This window comes from Chiloscyllium punctatum, chromosome 22 (genome assembly GCF_047496795.1).
Source record: "Chiloscyllium punctatum isolate Juve2018m chromosome 22, sChiPun1.3, whole genome shotgun sequence".
Taxonomy (NCBI): domain Eukaryota; kingdom Metazoa; phylum Chordata; class Chondrichthyes; order Orectolobiformes; family Hemiscylliidae; genus Chiloscyllium; species Chiloscyllium punctatum.
The window spans coordinates 48,904,298-48,928,363 of record NC_092760.1 but is presented as its reverse complement, the minus strand read 5'-3'; the positions used below and the strand labels follow the sequence as shown (position 1 = coordinate 48,928,363).

The window sequence follows — 24,066 nt, the reverse complement described above, 5'->3', positions numbered from 1 at the left end:
GTGTCATCTGCAAACTTACTAACTGTACCTCTTATGCTCGCAACCAAATCATTTATGTAAATGACAAAAAGTAGAGGACCCAGGATCGATCCTTGTGGCACTCCAGTCTCCAGACTGAAAAATAACCCTCCACCACCACCCTCTGTCTTCTATCTTTGAGCCTGTTCTGTATCCAAATGCTAGTTCTCTCTGTATTCCATGAGATCTAACCTTACTAACCAATCTCCCATGGGGAGCCTTGTCGAACACCTTACTGAAGTCGTTATAGATCACATCTACTGCTCTGCCCTCATCAATTCTCTTTGTTACTTCCTCAAAAAATTCAATCAAGTTTGTGAGACATGATTTCCCACGCACAAAGCCACGTTGACTATCCCTAATCAGTCCTTGCCTTTCCAAATACATGTACAACCTGTCCCTCAGGATTTTCTCCAACAACTTGCCCACCACTGAGGTCAGGCTCACTGGTCTATAGTTCCCTGGCTTCTCCTAACCACTTTTCTTAAACAGTGGCACCATGTTATCCAATCTTCGGTCTTCCGGCACCTAACCTGTGACTATCGATGATACAAATATCTCAGCAAGAGGCCCAGCAATCACTTCCCTAGCTTCCCACGGAGTTCTAGGGTACACCTGATCAGGCCCTGTGGATTTATCCACCTTTATGCGTTTCAAGACATCCAGCACTTCCTCCTCTGTTGTATTGACATTTTTCAAGGTGTCACCATCTATTTCCCTATATTCTATATCTTCCATTTTCTTTTCTACGGTAAATACTGATGCAAAATATTTATTTAGTATCTCCCCCATTTTCGGTGGCTCCACACAAAGGCCACCTTGCTGATCTTTGAGGGGCCCTATTCTCTCCCTAGTCACCCTTTTGTCCTTAATGTGTTTGTAAAAACCTTTGGATTCTCCTTAATTCTATTTGCCACAGCTATCTCGTGTCCCTTTTTTGCCTTCCTGATTGCCCTCTTAAGTTTTCTCCTACTGCCCTAAACTCTTCTAAGGATTCACTTGATCTATCCTGTCTGTACCTGACATATGCTTCCTTCTTTTTCTCAACCAAAAGCACAGATTTAAAATATCCATTTACTGTCTTTGCTGTAATGTAGTAACCATGCGGAACTGCCCATTTTGGTCTCTTAACAGTCCAATTCCCTTTTCAATGTTCTTACTTTTTAGATGCCAAAAGAAAATTCATTTTTCTGTAAGCTACCAGCTTTCCTTCATACACACACTTTGTTTCCCTTTGATTTTTTTCTTCCCCTGTGGACCTTGTGTATTCAGCATAGTTCATGGCCATATTATACTCCTGGTGTTTATCAAAAGTACACACTTTTTATCTTGATCTGTATCTCTTCCACCATTCAAGGAACTATGAACTTTTGTCCTACCTTTCCCCTTTGTGGGAATATACCTTGACTGTGACAAAACTGTTTATAAAGGCAGCCTTGTTCACTTTTGGTTTTGTGATGATTTCATCTTATTTAGGTCAGATCCATTTTTATCCCATTGGCTTTCTCCTTGAATTATTCCTTCTTTGGATTGTTCCTTGTTCTTCTCCATAGCGAAATCTAAATGTTATGACTCTAATCTAAAAATAATTTTATTCCTGTATGTAATCTACACCACATGCCCACGAACCAGGTCTTTTTTATTGTCTGTTTTCTCTTTGGACTGGAAACTCTAGGAATTCTTGCCCGTCGCTGCCCATTTTCTACCATTCCAGTCTATATTCAAACAACTAATGTCCCCATTATGACTATGCTGATGACCTTCTTTCCCCAGCACTGTAATGGTCTCGTCTTCAACTTTTCTTCATTTTTATTCTTTCCTATATTGCAGCCACATGTTGATCTGCTGTATTCTTCTATTTCTGTACCAGGAGTAATCCAGAAGTTTTATGTTTGAGGCCCTGCTTGCTAATTTCTTTCTTAGATTCTTAAATTCTGGTTGCAGGACCACATAGCGCTTGATATGTACTCTGGAGGTTAGGAACTGCCCTAGCGTTTCTCAATCTATTCAATAATATAACTGATTACAACTCATAATCCTTACTATTTGAAGAGACTAGCCAGCTACTTGCTTGTCTTCTGATGTCACTTAAATATAGGGAAATCAACTGCATGTTTATTTTACTCTTTTAAAAATCAAACATTTTAATTTCCTTGCATTTGGATAAAAGAAACACAGCTACTAACGTACCAGTCAATCAACTCTGTCCTTTCTGTGAAATCAGAAATGGAACATTCCTCTCCTCCCTTTTTTAAACTATAGTGCACCATGGTTTGCTGTTGTTGCTGAGTCTTTCCTATGGTAATAATTCTGTGAAAGGTGGCAGCAAAGATCTAGTGGTCTCCATGATGTTGATTTTGTCTTTGCTGGCATTGCTTTCATTCTATAAGCTAAAAGGCATCTCTAGAATTTCTCAAAAGTGCTGCACTCAAAAAAAGCTAAAAACCAATGACACCAAGATATTCTCACATTTCAAAGCAGAAAGTTAAAACTACTGAGTATGCTTTTTTTAAATCATTTTACAAACACAAAATTTGAACAGATAGGTTTATGGTAAAATCTGAAATATAGAAATTTTTTTTTTAAAGAAATCTATGGCTTTAATTATTTAATGCATTGTCAGCCACTAGCAGTCCCCATTAGAAGCTATTCATTCTCCCACGCTGACCTTAATCACTTCTTTGCCTGCCCAACTCTTTTTTTTAAATCTCTCTTTTTCTTTCTGGGCTCCATCTCCACTTATCGTTTACTCCTTTCCCCCCTCTACCCACCCTTGCCCCACCTTCAGCAAAAGTACCAAACTTTACCTAGCCGCAATCAGTTCTGAAGCAGGGTCACTGGGCCCAAAAGATTTGATTCTGCTTTCTGTCCACAGATGCTGTCAGATCTGCTGAACTTTTCCAGCAATTCTGATTTTGTTTCTGATTTTCAGCATCCATGGTTCTTTCATTTTAGGCTTTATTCATAACGGAGAAAATTGGCATTTCTCAAGTACACAGTTTTAGCTTATCAGAGGCACAGATATCACCAGCGGGAATTTAAAATGTATAATGCTGTAGGCATAAGTTAGGAATTTGATGGAGTATACTCTACTTTTCTGGAACTTTAGCTTCAGTTTAAGAAGCTTGAAAGAAAAGTTTGCAGAATCTGTCAACCAAATATTCACTCTGTCCACCACCAAGACACAGTAACAGTAATGTGTACCATCTACAAGATGCACTGTAACAACACTACCAAGGGTCCTGTCACAGCATCTTCCAAACATGCAACCTGTACCACTTTGAAGGACGAGAGCAACGGATGCATGGGAACACCACCTCTAAGCCATACATTGGAATTACAATCCAGTGTCTTCACTGTTACTGGGTCAGAAACCCAAAACTCCTGCTTAACAGCACTGTGGTGTGCCTATGCTAGATGGACTGCAGCAGTTTAATAAGGCATCTCGCTACCAACTTAGCATTATAAAGATGTACAGCACAGAAACCGACCCTTTAGTCCAACTCATCCATGCTGACCAGATATCCTAAATTAATCTAGTTCCATTTGCCAACACTTGGCCCATTATCCCTCTTAAACCCTTCCTATTCATATACCTATCCAGGTGTCTTTTTAAATGATGCAATTGTGCCAGCCTCCTTCACTACTTCTGGCAGCTCATTCCATACATGCACCATTCTCTGCATGGAAAGGTTGCCCTTTAGGTCCCTTTTAAATCTTTGCCTTCTCACCCTCAACCTCCTAGTTCTGGATTCCTCCATCCCAGGCAAAAGACCTTGCGTTTATCTAAATTAAACTGCATCTGCTACTCCTCGGCCCATTGGCCTATCTGATCGTGAGCCCATTGTATTTTGAGTTAACCTTCTTCACTGTCCACTACACCTCCAATTTTGGTGTCATCTGCAAACTTACTAACTATACCTCCTATGTTCACTTCAAAATTATTTATATAAATGACGAAAAGTAGTGGACCCAACACTGATCCTTATGCCATACCACTGGTCACAGGCCTCCAGTCTGAAAGGCAACTCTCTACCACCACCCTCTGTCTTCTACCTTTAAGCCAGTTCTGTATCCAAATGGCTAGTCTTCCTGTATTCCATGACATCTAACCTTGCTAACCAGTCAACCATGAGGAAGTTTGTTGAATGCCTTACTGAAGTCCATATAGATCATGTCCGCTGCTCTGCCCTCATCAATCCTCTCCGTTATGACTTCAAAAAACTCAGTCATGTTCATGAGACGTAATTTCATACACACAAAGCCATGTTGACTATCACTGATCAGTCCTTGCCTATCCAAATGCATGTAAATCCTGTCTCTTGGGATTCCCTCCAATAACTTGCCAACCACTGATGTCATGCTCGCCAGTCTTTAGTTCCCTGGCTTTTCTTTACCACCTTTCTTAAATAATAGCACCACATTAGCTAACCTGTAGTCTTCTAGCACGTCACATGTGACTACGGATGATCCAAATATCTCAGCAAGGGGCCCAGCAATCACTTCCCTAGCTTCCCACAGAGTTCTAGGGTCCACCTGATCAAGTTCTGGGGATTTACCCACTTCTATGTGTTTTAAGACATCCAGCACCCCCACCTCTGTAATGTGGACATTTTTCAAGATGTCACCATCTATTTTCCCTACATTTTATATCTTACACCTCCTTTTCCACAGTAAATGCTGATGCAGAATCCTCATTTAGTATCTCTCCTCTCAAGCACTTTTGGAGTGAGTAACACCTTGTTGGTGACGCTTGGAGGCCATGAACATTTTTTTTAAAGTTGCATGAATGTGAGCCTTAAGATTTTGGGGAATACTTGCCAGAATAGGTGCCTGGAGAAGACCAATGTGAGCTGGAGTTGCCAGTTAACTTCTGAGTTGCAAGATGGGAATTGGTGTCAACGAATTTCTCTCTGCCACCTGGGAAAATAGCAATGTGCATGTAAGTGAGAAGTGAGCTGTTAATGCAAACAAATGGGCTCCTCGCTGCTCAGTTGCAAGATTCTCATCTAGCCATTAAAACCTTATGCAGAATATCAGACTTTGTTTTCTGGTCATCGAGAATGTCTCTCATTCTCCTAACTGTCTTGACCTTGTGAGACTGAGAAAATTCAGCCAATATGATCTGTTCTTAACTGGACAAGAGTCAAAATTTCCCAAAGGTTTGTTGAGAGTTGGGAACCATACCATTGAACTTCTTTGCATCATTACAAAGACTCACCAAGAAGTTAGGACATAAATTTTGACCTCTTCGTGAGCTGCATCACCTCAGTTTGTGTTCCTTTTTTTTCATGATATTTTCCTCAGTCACATAGCAAACATAATAATGTTAGCACGATTCCTGCTTCATCCACCTATTAGAATGGGTTTAATTTCACAATGACTCTTGTGTTCAAAAATAAATTTCTATTTTGTCTTAAACCTTTTTCATTTGCTTTTATGTATGTATCTCTTAGTTCTAGACCAATGTTTTCTGTTTTATTCCACTCTAATTTGATTGTACATATTAGAAAGTGTTTTCCAGTTCACTGAATGATGAAGTCAACAATATTCACAACATGAAATGTTGCAACCACAGTATTTACTGCTATGTATAATTCTTGTTCTTGTACAGGATAACAAAGTTATATATTGCTTAATTTGAGATACTGACTACTTAATAAAGGATCACTTTCTCTCAACTGAAATCACTGTTTAGTACCTTGACTAACTTCTTTGTATACATGAATAAATAGTTGACGAGATCAGAAATAACTTCCGAGTAGATTGATTGCGTTATCAATAACGCAAATACAATAGATATTACACCACAAATGGGCATTTGAGTCCAACTAGCTTGAGTGTATTTGTCCTCTTGTCAAGCAGTCATCACTTGTATAAAGTCATAACTCAGTCCTTTCAGCCTATTTTAACTGTGCCAGCCAAAAAAGACTTACCCAACCTGATCCAACATTTCTGCACATGATCTGTGATGGTGTAGGTGATGATGCTTCAAATGCATATCTTCTCGAATATATCTCTTTGTTCTCGTTGCCTTCATTTTATTTAACCTATTAGTTTTGACCAGCTTTATACTTTAGTCACCAAATCTGATAGACAATACCATGGGTTCATGCTGTTGAGGATTTGGACATCAATTCTGCGTCTAACTTGCCAGTTTTGTATGCGCACACATTTGGCTTGTGTATGCAAACTGGGTCAGAGATGGAATATGCATATATTTTAAGGATAGTTAGTGTTCTTAATTTGATAAGTTCATACATATTGTGCAATGTGCTGATGAGAAATTTAAGCTTGAAGTACATAGTTAGGCCTAATGGAGGAAGGTTAATTATCTGTGCAATACCTCTCCTTGAGATTGATAGATGTAGGATGCTACCAAAATAAGGCACTTCTATGTTTAAAGCAAATATTGTGCACGGAACAAGATATGAGAGAGCTAGAGACACTGAATTCCATTGTTTTATGGTCCTAATAAAGAATGATATGGGAGAGGAGAATCTGATGAATATGTTAAGTGTAGGAAGTAAAAGCATGTAGATTGCTGTTTTTTCCTAAGCTCCAAATGCAGGAAAGTGCAGAGAGGTCAAAATAGTGGTGAAGAAATAACAAATGAAATACTGATGAGGAACAGGATTGTTGGTGACTTGACGGTAAGCTTTGTGGACAATTCCTTATGCCTAAATATTAATAACGTGGTTTTGCAAGAGTGTAAGCAGCATTGAGGAGAAAGTGAGGACTGCAGATGCTGGAGATCAGAGCTGAAAATGTGTTGCTGGAAAAGCACAGCAGGTCAGGCAGCATCCAAGGAACAGGAGAATCGACGTTTCGGGCATCAGCCCTTTTCCAGCAACACATTTTCAGCTGTAAGCAGCATTGATTTAATCTAAATTTGCAAATACCTGAAGGATGTGTAAAACTTTGTTGTAATTCAACCTTTTATATGTTAGGTTTCTCCTGCTGAAAGTTTATTGTTGGATTTGGCTAATAACTGACCTAATCTTAACTTCTGTACGCATTAGTTCCATATTGCATTTTGTCCCTCTCCTTGTATAAGTACCCCTCCAATGGTTGGGGGAGCATTATGTTGTGCAGTCATAGTTATCTGTAAGCCATTAGACCTTTCTTTGGAGGTAGATGGAATGAGAGCCTGAAGGTAACCATAGAGTTTGATTATTTTTTTCACTATTCTTTTACTTTCTAACAGATCAATTAGAAATTAGCAATGTGACGTCATTGGCTTCTCATAAATATACAATAGAATTAACACGGATACTTTTGAGAAGGGAATAGTCTCTCAATGTTGGCAAAGTATTAAAAAACTTTAATAAGATATAGGATGTACTAATGTTTGTAGTTAATTTTTGAGTGACAAATTTTGGAGTGTTGAGATTCGACAGATTTTGTGTGGACTGAGGTGTGTCCTTTGTCGAGAGTGTGGTGCTGGACAAGTACAGCAGGTATGGCAGCATGTGGGGATCAGGAGCAACGACATTTCGGGCATTAGCCCTTCATCAGGAATGAGGCTTTTGGGCAGGGGGACTGAGAGGGGGGAGTTGGGGCTAGGGTGAAGGTAGCTGAGAATGCAATAGGTAGATGAAGATGGGTGGGAAAGGTGATTGGCCAGAGAGGAGGGTGGAATGGATAGATGTGAAAGGCGATGGACAGATCCAGAGAGCGATGGCAAGTGGAGGCTTGGGACGGGGCTAAGGTGGGGGGGGGAGGTGAAATGAGGGAACTGGTGAAATCCGCACTAATCCCGTGCACTTGCAGGGTCACAAGGTGAAAGATGAGGTGTTCTTCCTCCAGCCGTCGACTGGTTAGGTGTCCTTACATTGTTTTAGCATCTCTTTACTGTCCGCGCATAGAAACCATGAATTTCCAAAACTGATTTGTTTAACAATTAGCTTGCTTCATTGTTTAGTGCCACTGAATAGTAATTCAGTGGTCAGTCACTTTGGTTATGAACAAATGTAAATTTCATAGACCTATAAAAGATTCACTGGTCTATCCACCCTATCCCACATTGTTATGAATTTGAGTGCATCACAATACAGACCATCAGGAGTTATGACATCTCCTGGAAGAGGTTAAAGTGCAATTCTGGGTCAGCTCAAGGTTGGGGGAGTGGGGGGGTGGGGAAGAAACTGACAAATTGCTCTTCAATCTATTTTCCCAGTTTAAAATCACATCTTGTAGCAATATAAAATGACCACTGTACCAGCCAGTAGCAGATTCTGATCTCCTGAAAGCATTCAGTAAATCATCATTCATCACTTGAGCCAGAAACCTGTTTGAAATGTACTGCTATCCAGAAAATACACATTTAAAATGGTTTTGCCTTGTATGACTATTATGTACAACCCCAATCCTACCTAATCTGTTTAGTTGAGGTAATTGGTCGAATTAAACCCTGTACAGTAGCGCCTCGACTTACGAACTTAATCCGTTCCGGGACCCGGTTTGCGAACTGAATCCATTTTTCCCGTTTTTCGGATAGGGTAAGAATGCTTGGACGTAGCAACGAATGATGTTCACAGCGCGCACGCCAAAGACGAACTGAATGAGATCATGCGGGACCCGAGAGCTTTTGCGTTCAAAGCGCATGTAGCAAAGCAGAACAATGAAAACACTTGGGTTGTGCATGGGCTTTTTGCATTCATACCTCGAATTTCGTATCTACGTTGAAGCAAAATTTTACGTACAATCCTGTTCATAAACCGATTTGTTCGTGAACGGGGTCGTTCATATTTCGAGGCGCTACTGTACAGTTTATTCATTGTTCTATAAACCTCAAATTATTTCCAAGTTGTTTCTGTTAAAGTTTGTGGACCTTCGATCTTGTGGTAACTAAGGTATCTTAAACTGAGTTTGTAATGTATATAGTACACATTAGCGCAAAGTCAGGATGTTTGACAAACAATGAGGAGGAGGTAAAGAAAGCTTAGGCTGACAGAACGGAAAAGTGCGACAGATGTAATTTCTTGTGAAGTGTCAAGTACACTTAGTTTGTTTAGCACTCGATGTTCATTAGTACAAAACATCCTAAACTAAAATCGTTTTCCAATAAGAAAACAAATTGGTATGGGTGGAATACATCCTGACCTGTATTTTTACATGAAGAACCTATTGGCTACTTTAAACCTAACTCCCAAAATCCTCTTGCTACTCTTAGCATAATTGTTTCAACTTCTCTTCAGCGCTCACCTTCCCTATTTACAGTTTTTCTTTTAGACCCTTGCTGTAAATGAGGGCTTGGGAGTGGATTCTAAGAGAGAAGGAGCAAGATGTGCTGCAAGTTGGAATGATCAGGGAGGGTTGAAAAAGCAGTTCCTTATTTTCAGGAAATGCGGAGTGTAATGTACTGTAACTCCTAATATGAAAATGTTGACTGTGCTATTTGGGGTTCTTTCTACTTGATTAACTGCATAAAAGTGAACATGTACAGATAGAATACACTTCAGAGGGGAAGCCTATAGTGCAGTCTTGGATGTGTGAAAATGGCAAAGAAGATAATGAAGATGCTCAACTTGTGTCACAGCAGATGCAAAAGACCAAGTTGTCACTGTTTTGATTGGTAAGCAGTTGATTCTTATAATGGATTTGGCAAAAGAAAGTGGAGAGATGTGCAGAGAATGTGAATTTTTTTGAATAGAGTTGTACACAAATTTTAGAGTTCTAACATTGTATGTTTCAACTAATTATGCAAGCGATCTACATAAATAACTACTAGTCATGCACATTTTGGTGCTGAATGTACTTTAGTTTTTGGAAGTTCCTGATTATTGAGAATTATAAATTGAAGGTTGTGGGAGAACAGGGAATTATAGCAGTTGTGTAACATGGTTTAGTATGACCGTGTGAGGAATTGACAATTTAGATTGATCACCCTATATTAGAACTGACTGTGTACACAGATTTGGAGCTGTTGGTGTTGGACTGGGGTGTACAAAGTTAAAAGTCACGCAACACCAGGTTATAGTCCGTTAGGTTTATTTAGAAGCACTAGCTTTTGGAGCGCTGCTCCTTCATTAGGTGGTCGTGGAGTATAAGGTCGTAGCACACAGACTTTATAGCAGAAGTTTACAATGTGATGTAACTGAAATTATATATTAAAAAAGACCTGGATTGTTTGATAAGTCTCTCATCTTTTAGAATGGGCATGTTGGTTTCAGTTCTTTCATATGTAAATTCCAGAACTTTTTTAAAGTTACATTCTCAAGGGAATTTTAACCGTAGGTCCCATGTTGGTCCACATAATGCATTGCAGGTGTGAAGTGCCCTGTGTGAGGCTGTCTATGCCCCAGTGTTCAGACTGATCCTCATCAAAAAAAGGGATTTACAGAATGTTACATGGACTCATGCAGTTTTTGAGCAGAGTAAAATGTAATTCTGTAAGTACAAATTCACCCCACAAACTTACGTGGGTGTGTGTGCACGTGGGGTCGGGTAGCGTGTCTGAGAGTGTGTGTTAAGGGGTCTAAGTCTGTGAGCGGGTGCATGTGGGAGTGTATGTATGAGCGTATGGGAGAGAATCTGCATGAGTGTGCGTGTCTGTCGAAGTGTCTGTAGTGCAGTGGGGTCACTTGTATGTGACATGAACTCAAGTCCTGGTTGAGGCCATCCTCATAGGTGCAAATCTTGGCTATCAGCCTCTACTTGGCCACGTTGTGTTGTTGCCTGTCCCAAAATCCGCCTTGGAGGATGGTCACTTGAAGGTCTGATGCGGAATGTCCCGGACTGCTGAAGTGTCCTCCGAGGGAACACTCCTGTCTGTTGATTGTTGTGCAATGTCCAGTCATCCATTGTCGTAACCTCTGCTTAGTCTCACCAATATACTGTGCCTCAGGCATTCTTGCCTGCAGTATCTGAGATAGACCATGTTGGCAGTCACATGAGTGCCAGCCACGTATGTAGTGGGAGGTGTCCCCACATATAATGATGGTATCTGTGTCAACATTCTTAACGCATCCACTGATGCTGCTTTACCTGCTTAGTGCTTTTCAATATTTTTGTATTTTGTTTGACCATTTCACCACTTTGATTTTCAAAGATGAATGGGAGTTGTCCTGGTTGAACATCTACTTTAAAAATATGATGCTCCTAAAGCTTCAGTACAAACTTGAAGAATTATATTATGTTACTTGTAATAAAAAAGACCCTTTTTAAGCATATCAAATTTGTTTTCTGTATTCCAATTGTATGTCTTCTCCTGAATCTCAAAACAATACCTACTTGTGTTATTTTCTTTCTTGTACTAGTTATTGAAAGGGATTACTCAGTTATAAACAGTTTTGTGTTTATTGAGGTCAATAAATCTTAGTTTACATAAATTCCTTGTATATGAATGGGAGTGCTCTTCACCAAAGATAGGGAATTCCTGTAAATGCTTCTTTCTGCTGCTTTATGGGGGAAAACAATACCTTTTGATTTGAATTGTGGACTTAAAATCATGCCAAATGATCATGTTTTGTGTAGATTTTAATTGGTTGCTGCTATAATTTGTGGCACTTTGTCTAATATGCAGTTCTAATGAATGAAGCTGATACCTTAATCTAAAGACAAAGGTAAATGAACTTTGACAGCAAAGTCTTTAAAAAAACTCTGGTAGGGAGGTGCAGGCGGGGCTGTAAAATAATTCTTAGGAGTTCAGCTATGACATTTGTTGTGTAACTGGCATTAGTTCGCCAGCTGTTTTCAGGTAAAAGTTTTATAGTGACTATTTGAGTGCAACTGTTGTCCAAGTTTTCATTAAATTTCACAACATAAAACTTTAACTGCTGAATTTAGGAGAATGCAAATGAATTTTTGAATGCCTCCATCAAAGAAGAGAAAGCAATGTAGGAAAATGCTTTGATTTGTGTTCTCCAATCCACCCCCAAGTTATTAATTATAGAGAATTAGTCATTTGTGTTACTAGAGCTAATTTCCTGCCCAGACATTGACCTTATGTTTTTGGTTGCAGTATACATTTTAGATAAATCTTATGGATTCGTCTCTCCTTAATCTTGCCAGAACGTCCATTGTGTAGTGGTGTTCCCAGAACAGGTGAGTTATTCTGCAATGTCTTCAAATGTCATACTTCAATGTAAACTATCATTTGAAAAGAAAATGACTAAAAAGATTACCTTGCTTGAAAAGCCTAAAAACTAAAGCATATGATTTGTTATTAATGTTATTTTTCTAGTTTTCCACTTCATTTTTGGCGATAGAGCCTGTCATTTTAATTGAACATTTCTCTTGGAGGAAGTTTTAGAGACTTTTGGTACAAGAACTAAATTACTTTAATGTTTTTTATTCTCAAATCTGGACTTTACAGAACAATGACACAGATAATTTACAAGAGATATAAAAATACAAGTACTGGAAATAGCTCAGGTAGCATCTGTGGAGCTAGAAACTGAGTTAATGTTTCAAGTGGGTGACTTTTTTTTTATCTGAACTGGAAAATGTTAGAGATATAACACAGAAGCGTGGAACATTTGGAGGGTGAAAAGCAGAAGAGATTAAATTACAAAAGGGATGGTGATGCATATTTTAAAAGAAAAGGTGATGGGACAAGTAAAACAATAAAAGGATGGCTTTATGATTGAATGAATGCAAAAGCAGAATCACCAGAGGTGTATTTTCTGAGCACTTGGACATGCAAGCCTTTTAAGGAAAGCTTCTACACAGGATGTAATGGAATATTTGTGAACTTTTTATATGAACTCATGAGATGTGGATATCAATGGCTGGCCAGCATTTATGGTCCATCCTAGTTGCTCATGAGAACGTGATGGTGAACTGCATCTTGAAACTCTGCAGTTCATGTGCTGTAGGTTGACCCACAATACCCTTTGGAAAGGAATTCCAGAATTTTGACCCAGCAACAGTAAAGGAACGGTGATATACAGAGGAAACTTGATCATTCGGATAATTGAATGCTGGATGTTGGATTATCTGGCAAGATTGCAAGGTCCCAATGGTTGGCTAAACTATATTATCTGGCATTCGATTATCTGGAATTCATTTAACCGAACGAAATACTGTCTGCCTATGTCCTTCGGATAATCAAGGTTCCTCTTTATTTCCAACTCCGGATGCTGAGTGGCTGGAGGAGAACTTAAAGGTTGTGGTGTTCCCAGGTATCTACTGCCCTTGTCCTTCCAGATGAAAGTGGTCATGGGTTTGTAAGATTCTGTCTAAGGATCTCTTGAATTTTAGTAATGCATCTTGTAGATGGTAAGCACGGTTGCTACTGACTGGTGGATGAAGTGGATGCTTGTGGATGTGGTGCCAGCCAAGAGGTCTACTTTGTGCTGGATGATGTCAGGCACCTTGAGTGTTATTAGAACTGCACCCATTCAGGGAAGTGTGGAGTATTCCATCACATTACTGACTTGTGCCTTGGAGATGATGGACAGGCTTTAGGGAGTCAGGAGGTGAGTTACTTGCCATAGTATCCTTAGCATCTGACCTGCTCTTGCAGCCACTTAAACTAAGTGGCAAGTCCAGTTGAGTTTCAGGTCAACCATAACTCCCAGGATGTTGTTGAAAATCACATAACACCCAGTTATAGTCCAACAGGTTTATTTGGAAGTACGAGCTTTCAATAGTTACCTGATGAAGGAGCAGTGCTCTGAAAGCTGGTACTTCCAATTAAACCTGTTGGACTATAACCGGGTGTTGTGTGATTTTTAATGTTGCAAAAGTGAGGGCTACAGATGCTGGCAACCAGAATTTAGATCAGAGTGATGCTGGAAAAGCACAGTAGGTCAGGCAGCATCTGAGGAGCAGGAAATCAGGGCTTTTGCCTGAAACATCCATTTTCCTGATTTTTAACTGTCCACCCCTGTCCAACACTGGCACCTCCACCCCAGGATGTTAACAGTAGGGGAATTCAGTGCTGCTAAGACCATTGAATGTTAAGGGGCGGTGTTTACATTGTCTCTTATTGGCGGTAGTGATTGGCTAGGAGTTGTATGGTGCGAATGTTACTTGTCGCTTGTTTGCCCAAGCCTGGATATTGTCCAGATTTTGTTGCATTCGAGCATGGACTGCTTCAGTATCTGAGGAGTCTCAAATGGTGCTGAACCTTGTGCAATCATTGATGAACATCCCCATATCTGACCTTAAAATGGCTGGAAGGCCATTGATGAAGCAGCTGAAGGTGGTTGGACGGAGGACAGTACTTTGAGGAACTCCAGCAGTGATGCCCTGGAGCTGAGATGACTGACTTCCATGTGTCAAGTATAACACCCGACCAGCAGAGAATTTGTCCCCTTGTACCCATAGATTCTGGTTTTGTTTGGGCTCCTTGATGCAACACTCTCTCAAACAGCCTTGATGTCAAGGGCTGTCTCTCACTCCTCTCCTCTGGGGTTCAGATTTTTTATATATGTTTGAAACAAGGCTGTAAAGAGGTCAGGAACTGAGTGGCCTTGGAAGAACCCAAACTGGGTCTCGCTGAGCAGGTGCTGTTTGATAGCACTGTTGATGGCATCTTCCATCACTTTGCTGATGATCGAGAGTGGACTGATGGCACGGTAATTGTCTGAACAGGATTTGACCTTTTTGTATGCAGGACATACCTGAGCAATTTTCCACATTGTTGGATAGATGCCAGTGTTGTAACTGTACTGGAATAAATGGCTAGAGCACCAGCACAAGCCTTCAGTACTATGAGCAGAATGTTGGGCCCATAACCTTTGCACTATCCAGTGCCTCCAGTTGGTTTCTTGATATGATGTGGAGTGAATCGAATTGGCTGAAGACTGGGATCTGTAATGCTGAGGACCAGTGGAGGAGCCTGAGATGGATCATCCGCTTGCTACTTCTGGCTGAAGATTGCTACAAATGCTTCAGCTTTTTTTGCACTGATGGTCGGTGGTCTTCCACATTCAGAATGGGGTTATTTGTAGAGCTGCCCCCTCCAGTGAGTTGTCCTCCATTCGTGGATGTGGCAGGACTGCAGAGCTTAGATCTGGTCTGTTAGTTATGGAGTCACTTAGCATACGCAGCAAGTGAAGGGCAGAGCTGTTTGGCTTGTAAGTAGTCCTGTTTGTCAGCTTCTCCAGGTTGACACCTCCTGTTTTAGATCTACCTGGTGCTACTCAAAGCATGGCCCACTGCACATTCCATTAAACCAAATTTGCTTGTCATGGTGGAGTGGAGGTTTGGATCTTGAAGTTGCAGATTGTGCTGGAGTACAATTCTGCTGCTGTTCATGGTCAGCAGCAGCTCTGATGCCAAGTCTTCAGTTACTAGATCTGAATATGTGCCACATAGCATGATGCTGGTATTCTCAATGTGATGATGGGACTTAGTTTCCACAAGGACTGTGTGGTGATCACTCTCACCGATACTGTCATGGGCAGTTGCACCTGTGGTTAGCAGATTGGTATGGATGAGGTCAAGTACATTTTTCCCTTCTTTGGTTCCCTCATCATCTGCCACAGACCCATCTAGCAACTGTGTCCTTTAGGATCCAACCACCTCAATCAGTAATGCTGTTGCTGAGCCACTCTTGGTGGTGCACATTGAAATTCCCAACTCCACTACATTTTTTTTCCACTCTTGCCGCCCTCAGTGCTTCCTCTAAATGTTGCTGAACATGAGGAGTACTCATTCATTAGCCGAGGGAGGACAATACATGGCAATCAGCAAAAGGTTTCCTTGCCCATGTTTAACCTGAAGCCATGAGGTTTCATGGGGTTTGGAGTCAATGTTGTGGACTCATCTCTGATTGGATACCTGTACTCATTCATGGCATATGACTGTTGCTGGCTGAGCTTGTGTTTATTGCCCATTCCAAATTGCATTTGAGGTAATGATAGTGAGCTGCCCCCTTCAACTATTGTAGTCCAAATGGTGTAACAACACCCTCAGCACTGTCAGGGAGGGAATACCAGGAATTTGACCAAAGGAAAGTGTAGGAATAGTCATACAGTTCAAAGTTGGGAAAGTGATGGACTTGGGAATTTGCAGGTGCAGGTGTTCCCATATATCTGCTGCATTTGTCCTTTTAGGTGGGGCGAGAGCATGGTAGAGATCACATGCTTTGTCCTAGATGGCATTGAATGCTATGAGTATTGTTAGAGTCACACTGATTCAGGCAAATGGAGAACTTTTGTTGACATTCCTGACTTGTGCCTTGTAGTTGGTAGACAGACTTTGAGGAATCAGGAAGTTAATTAGTTACTTGCTGCAGGGTGCACATTTATGTACAGTGTATATGCAGGAGTAAGTGTTTTAGATTCTTTTTCATCAACCTGTTCAGAGATGTTGTTACACACCTCTGGAACAGCTGGGACTTGAGCACAGACCTTCTGGCTCTGAGGTATATAACCATTTGATATATCCTTCAAGATGAGTAGGGTATTAAAGTCCTGGTTGTTTGTTTTGGAAGACTTTGAAATCTTTCCAGGATTAAGTGAGTTGTAATGGTGCTGTCTTGAAAGAATGGAATTCTCGCAAAAGCTGTCAACTGTATTCAGTACCTCCCCAAAATGGTTGTACCTGCTGACATATCAAAGGAAGGTATTCCCATTTGTAATTCATTTGAAATACTCTTCATTGGAACTGAATGTGCCTTCTAAATAATGGCAAGGCTACTGATAACTAATTATGGATAAGGTGCCGGTGTTGGACTGGGATGGGCACAGTTAAGAATCACACAACACCACGTTCTAGTCCAACAGGTTTATTTGGAGGCACTAACTCTGAGTGCCACTCCTCTTTCAGGTGGTTTTTCATCAGTGGATAAATGTAATACAGCTTCAGGCAAGGCACAGATGTACTGTTAAAATAGTCATTGGTATAACTAAAAAGGGTTGATATGTACTTTTAAAAATTCTTTTATAGGATGTGTGTCACTGGCAAGGCCAGTCTTTGTTACTCACCCCTAATCCTGGTAATTTTCTCAAAGCTTATCAGGCTGGCACAGTAAAATCAAAGACTGGATTTAAGAGTCAGGTCAGGCAATGAGAAAGGAAAGAAAATTCTATCTACCAAAATATAATTTAGCATTGTACCAAAGAAAATTGATTTACAAAATGCTGTTCAAATCCTTAGGCCATATTACATGCTTTAATGGCATTGAATGTTTTTGAAGTATTGTCTGCAAAGATTGCTGCCAAGTTGAAAGGCCTGATGGAAGTGAAAGGAGAAGTACTTGGTCTTAGGTGTTTGTTTACTAATTGCTGAAAGTCAAGTTAAATCTGTTGTCGTCAGTATCACTCAAATACAGTAAACTATATTGTGTTCAACGGGAAATACAGTCTTGTGTAATGACTACCTTGCTAAGCCAAGCAAAATGTAACAAAGCCTGCCAGCCAAAGTAAAATGGTAGTGGGTCCCTGTTAATCCCTTGATATTCTGTCAATATACCTGGCTATCTGTGACTGTATTGAAGTCTCATTTCATATGACCAGATAAATGCTGAGCTCAAAATTGAGAGTAAACTGTCCTACCGTAATGTTAAAAAAGAAATGGGTATGTCACTTGTAACCTAACAACCTAAAGTATGCGCACAACAATTGTTTTAAAAATTCATCCAACGGCTGATTACACTGAAGAGAACTGGAGCTGAAAATTGAGGTAGCAGGATATTATAGCTTCAAAGAGCAACATGGAATTATTCACTATGAAATTGTGGATCGGTGAACTGGACTTATTTATAGTGAGACTAAGTAAGCTTTTCTTAACTCCCTTGCCTGCAATTCCACACTGTTTTGTCTCGTTTTCCACTATCTTGTTTGCACTGTTACAAACAAGTATTTCCTTGTACAAATCTTCAGAATACTTTCTGAGATTAGTAATTGGTTTCAGAGCAATTTTGAGTATTTTCCTATTGCTTTTCCCTCCATGACCAATATTGCCACAATTTCCCTATCATTTAACTTATTCATCAAAATATAGATGCTCTCCAAATTTTCACCATGAAGTGAATATTGTAGGCATGCTTATATCAGCAGTACATTAATCTTGTAAAATTGACCATTGACCATTCCATCCTTCATTAACATATATGTCAGTGTTTAAAGTACAGCAAACTTATTAACTGACACCAATGGGACCAGGAGTATGTCGGTTGATCAGATATTTCCATTGATCAAGAAGTCCACATAATCAGTGTAAAAGTTCGCAAAAGTAAATTAAACATATTGCAGGGGTACACACATCATTGTGGTACTTGATTTACAGCATAACTCACTTAAAGCAAAGTTATATTATTATTTAAATAAAACATATTGGCAGAAAGCCTTCTCACTCAAACCTTAACTGATGACTTAAGGATTGTGATAGTACAGTAAATTTCCAGTATTTCAGATGTATTTTTTAACCACTTTATTGAGAGTGCCAGTTCGTAAGGTGCCAGTTAAAACCAGTTTACTGTACTTTTATTGCTTTGTAATTTGATTCCTTGTTCACCTTGTTGTATTCCTTGTCCTAGATTATTTTTGTGGGTTTTCAAATGACACTTGCATATATTAGCGATTTGAAGTTTTGATTCCTGGTCCATACAAATTTGTCTTATATTAAGGTGATACATTTGCCTGCTGAGATACCAGAGAACCATATCCTGTTTTCTGATGTAAACAGCATGGAGTTTTTTTTTTCCCCCTCCCCTGTTGAACTAAATCTGCATTCTGAGTGACCTTGTTTATCTTCCATATTAGTGAACCATGTTTTGGAAGTTCGATCTTCACACGTCGTCCCATATAGATACACTTCTAGAGAAGGAAGATGTGACTCTGACTGAACTAATGGATGAAGAAGATGTTTTGCAGGAATGTAAAGCTCAGAACCGCAAGCTCTTAGACTTTTTGGTCCGATCGCAGAGTATGGAAGATCTAGTCACGTACATCACTCAAGAGCCACCAGATGATATGGATGAGAAGATGAAATACAAGTAAGAAAATATTATTATTGAAAGTGAACACTTGGGAGTTGGTTAGCTCAGTTGGCTGATGGCTGGTTAGCAATGCAAAGTGATGCCAACAGTGTGTGTTCAATTCTTCCACTGGCTAAGGCTACCATGAAGAACTCCTCAACTCTCTAATTACCTGAGGCAAGGTGACGCTCGGGTTAAACCACCACCAGCCATCTCTCCAATAAAAGAGTAGCTTAATGATTAGTAGAACTTTGGTGATTTTACAGTATATTGAGCTATAACTTGACCTTTGAAAAATGAGACTTGATTAATGGATTTTAATATGGAGCCTAGAAATAACTACTGTTATTTAATTCTTGTTAAAGATGGGTGAATGTTGGATGATTAACTATTTGTTTTAGAAAAGGAAATTCATGACACTAAAGCATTGCTAAAAAATATACTTTAGAAAACTAATGATACCATGATGAATCTGATACCTTTTAAGGGTATGTCAATATAGACCTTAAGTCTTGACTCTGTCTTTATTAATCAATTTTCATATATTCATTCTTGTGATCTTTGCATAAATTTGACAAAAATCAATTTCAGGTATTCTTGAACTTTTTTCCACTGGGATTCCATTTCAGTGCTGAAAAATCAAGACATGTCATGAGAGTAGTAAGGGAGGGGTGGAACAGAAAATCAGGTGGCATTGGCTCGCATCCGGCCATTAGCTGGTACCTAACGTTGTAAAGGTACAAATATTCTGCTTGTCAGCTGATATTAAAGTTGTTAATGCATTAGAGTAGTGTTGACTGTTTTATTGTCGCAGAAATTTGAATAAAACTGAACACTGTCACTGTCAGAACTATCAGTAAATGACTACACTCCGGACCTTTTTAGCATGTGTGGTTGAAGTACCAGATAACGGTTGGGTTGAAGACGTTGCTGAAAGCATATTATCAGAGTCAGTGTTCTTTTGGTACAATTTCATCATGTCTCTGTTTCATTCTGGATTAGTCATGTCTGTTCCCAGAAATTGATGTGCATGTGCAGATGGCCTTTTGATGACCATCTTTGTGTTCATGCTGATCACTGTGTTTATTTACCTGGAGTACCTAAAGCACAAATTTTCATTAAAGTCTGCTTCATTTTCTTTTATTAACTAAAATGTATTGCTGTCCTGATTCTTTTCCAGATGAGTCTTATTAAGTCAAAGAGCAAGTTTGACTAGGATTCTGCAAAACTTCCATTCTCTGCTTTAAATACTGTCGTTGCGACCTATGTCTTCAGCTGAATGAATTGATTGGGCCATTGTTTAAATGTCTGATCCAAAAATAGGCATCTCTGACAATGTAGCTGTTTACTCCTACTGCACAGACCTGTCAACCTAGATTATGGATATTTTCCAATCAGCCTGTTCAGAGATATTACTACATGCCTCTGGAACAGCTATGATTTTAAACCCAGGTATCCTTGCTCAGAGGTAGGGAACTACTGCACAACAAGACCATTGCAGTCCAAATTATGTATAAAGTCTTGAACAGGAACTTGAAGCCACAACCATCTGGTAGAAAGAGTTTATCATTGAGCTAAGCTCAAAGTGAAATTACATTCTAGTCTACTGTATTCACTGTTCACTGTGGTCTCCTCTGCCCTGGGGAGACAAAATGCTGACTTGGTGACTGCTTGAAGATCACCTATTTTCTGTCCATAAAAATGACCCTGAGCTTTCAGTTACCTGCCACTTCAGTGCATCACTGTGTTTACTGGCCAGCATTTCTGGAACATCGTGCTGTAGTGTTCCAGCCAACCTCAGCACAAGCTTAATGAACAGTATTTCATTTTTCACTTAAGGGCCCTGCAGTATCTCGGACTCAACAGCTAGATTATTAACTTTAACTTTAGAGCCTGATTCTGTCTGTCCTTTTTTTTAAACTCAATCTCCACACCCAGTCCTATCCTGATATGGGTTATTTATAGCACAACCAACCCATTCTCCACCACTCTCAGGCTTATTATGACATTATAAGGGTTGCTTTCAACACCACCTACAGCCTTGGGTGGCATGGTGGCTCCGTAGTTAGCACAGCTGCCTTCAGCACCAGGGACCCGAGTTTGATTCTAGCCTCAGGTGCTGTGTGCAGTTTGCACATTCTTCCTGCGTCTGTGTGGATTTCTTCTGGGTACTCTAGTTTTCTCTACCAGACCAAAGATTTGCATGTTAATAAGGATTTGCCATGTTACTGGATTAGCCATGGAAAATGCAGGGTTATAGAGATAAGGTAGAGGGCTGGAACTGGGTAGGATGCTCTTTGGGGGGTTGGTGTGGACCTGATGGTATCTTTCCACACTGTATAGGGGATCCATGATTCTCTCCGACACTCAGCCCTCACTACTATGTACTCAGTTTCCCTTCTATCAATAATCACCTGTCACAAGTGTTGCAAAGGGAGATTGGCCCCTGGGCAGATTGAAGTCATTTGGCAGCATGCCTCATCACAGAACTTTCCAAGCTCCAAGTTATCATTTGGCTAGTGGAGAGAAGGGTATTACCTGTGAGATCTTTCATGTGCACCTGGGTACTCTGTACCCCAACAAGCTACCTGTTTTGTCTGTGGTGTCCGTGTGTCTGTTTCCCCGGATGCACCTGGACGATTATCCACCCAATGAAAGAAGCTCATTGGTCTGCCCAAATTCTGTTGGCCTTCCAGAGCAAGGAGTTGACCTTGATCAAGTGTTGCAGACTGGCACATTCCAAAGTGCAGGACTACGTGCTGAGGGATGCACTAAAGCTTTGGGCAGTGAGGAAAGATAACTGTCTGAAGTCTTTCTGCTGAAGTTTAAATGGAGGTCCATTCAATTATCAGGCACTCCCTGTGCCACAATATATGTAAATATAGTCTTGTCCAAGCAACAAATGCCTTGAGTTTTTTTGCGGATAGAGTCAAACTCCAGTGTTTGTTTTGTTTCATCATATGCGACCGTATGTAAATTAAGTTTATTTTTATGACTAAAGTATATGTTTTAAATGAAAATCAGTAACTGCCTCTTTTGCCTGTCCCTTTCATCATCTATCTCTCTCCCTCTCTGTTTGTCTCTCTGTCTCTATCACCTTTTTGCTACAACTCCACCTAACTGCTCATCTCTTTGCCCATTTTCAACATCTCCCCAACCACCCCTTCAGCATAAATACCATTGCTTCCTGCTATTAGTCCTGATGAAGTGTCACTTGACTTAAAACCTTAATTCACTCTTTCTTCCCACCGATGCTGCCAGGTCTGTTGAGTTTTGCCAGCAATTTCTGTTTTTGTTTCAAATCTCCAGCACCTGCAGTTTTTGTTTTGCATTATTGCTGAGACCCCTATGTCAAACAACAGCTGAGTCTTTTTTTATGGCGAGACCAAAATGACATGTCTGGTGGCAGGCAGTATGATGTTTTAAGGATAGAGTAAAATGGGCTGTTAAACTGATGCAGTATTATTAAATAACTGCAGGTTTTTGCAAAGGACTAACTGGAATGAAACTTAATTTGTCCTAGTTTAAAATTCTTTTTCTTCTAGGTACCCCAACATATCGTGCGAACTACTTACGTCAGATGTAGCACAACTGAATGACCGACTGGCAGAAGATGAACCTTTGTTGACACGACTCTACAGCTTTCTGCAAAATGAGCCACCACTTAACCCTTTGCTTGCCAGTTTCTTTAGTAAGGTGCTAAGCATTCTTATCAGCAGAAAACCTGACCAGGTAGGAACATGTGGATGTCGGTTTTATAATTTAGTACCAAAGAAAACCATTTAATATAGGCTGCTTTAGTTTTGCTTTCGTTTAGCATCCCTACACAGTGTGGAGACTGCAGCTCCACTCCATATCCCAAATTACTGGTAGACTTCAGCATTGGTACTGCTGTGTAAGTTTTATCAATTAAAACAAAAAGCCCGTGTTTCAGATTTATCATGAGAAAAGAGCATTCCACATTTTAAAAAAAAAAAAAAATTCATAACAAGTAGGCATTTGTGACGGTCGTCATTTAAAGTCATAGTGTTATAGAGATGTACAGCACAGAAACAGACCCTTCAGTCCAACTCATCCATGCCGACCAGATATCCCAACCCAATCTAGTCCCACCAGCCAGCACCTGGCCCATATCCCTCCAAACCCTTCCTTTTCATATACCCATCCAGATGCCTTTTAAATGTTGCAATTGTACCAGCCTCCTCCACTTCCTCTGGCAGCTCATTCCATATACGTACCACCCTCTGAGTGAAAAGGTTGCCCCTTAGGTCTCTTTTATATCTTTCCCCTCTCATCCTAAACCTATGCCCTCTAGTTCTGGATTCCCCCACCCCAGGGAAAAGAGTTTTTCTATTTATCCTTTCCTTCATATTTTATAAACCTCTAAGTACACCCCTCAGCCTGCAACGCTCCAGGGAAAGCAGCCCTAGCCTATTCAATGTCTCCCTATAGCGCAAATCCTTCAACCCTGGCCCCACCCTTGAAAGGGTTCAGAAAAGATTTACAAGTTTCACAACATCTTTCCAATAGGAAGGAGACCGGAATTGCACGCAATATTCCAACAGTGGCTGAACCAATGTCCTGTACAGTCGCAACATGACCTCCCAACTCCTGTACTTAATACTCTGACCAATAAAGGAGAGCATACCAAAAGCCGCCTTCACTATCTTATTCACTTTCAAGGAGCTACAAACCTGTACCCCAAGGTCTCTTTGTTCAGCAACACTCCTGAGGACCTTACCAGTAAGTGTATAAGTCCTGCTAAGATTTGTTTTCCCAAAATGCAGCACCTCTCATTTATCTAAATTAACTCCATCTGTCAGTTCTCAGCCCGCTAGCCCATCTGATCAAGATCCCATTGTAATCTGACGTAACCTACTTCGCTGTCCACTTTAGGAGGACGCCTCCAATTTTGGTGTCATCCGTAAACTTACGAACTATACCTGTTATGCTCATGTCCAAATAATTTACATCAATTACAAAAAGTAGAGGACCCAGCACCGATCCTTGTGGCACTCCACTGGTCACAGCCTCCAGTCTGAAAAAAAAAACCTCCACAACTACCCTCTGTCTTCTATCTTTGAACCAGTTCTGTATCCAAATGGTTCTGTATTCCATGAGATCTAATCTTTCTCACCAGTCTCCCATGGAGAATCTTGTCGAGCGCCTGT

At 40.3% G+C, this 24,066-nt stretch overlaps 1 protein-coding gene across 6 annotated transcripts in view; it reads left to right on the top strand.

The window, feature by feature from the left end:
* LOC140493615 (serine/threonine-protein phosphatase 6 regulatory subunit 3-like) overlaps positions 1–24,066 on the top strand; it is a 135,984-nt gene that overhangs the window by 14,973 nt on the left and 96,945 nt on the right. For 5 of the 6 annotated variants that reach the window (XM_072592248.1, XM_072592247.1, XM_072592246.1 and 2 more), the window contains exons 2-4: positions 11,984–12,066; positions 18,681–18,913; positions 22,441–22,627. In XM_072592248.1, coding sequence (XP_072448349.1) covers positions 18,687–18,913; positions 22,441–22,627 — 414 coding nt within the window. In that variant the 5' untranslated portion in view covers positions 11,984–12,066; positions 18,681–18,686. The remainder of the gene's footprint in view (positions 1–11,983; positions 12,067–18,680; positions 18,914–22,440; positions 22,628–24,066) is intronic. The other variant, XM_072592245.1, reaches the window with a different exon arrangement.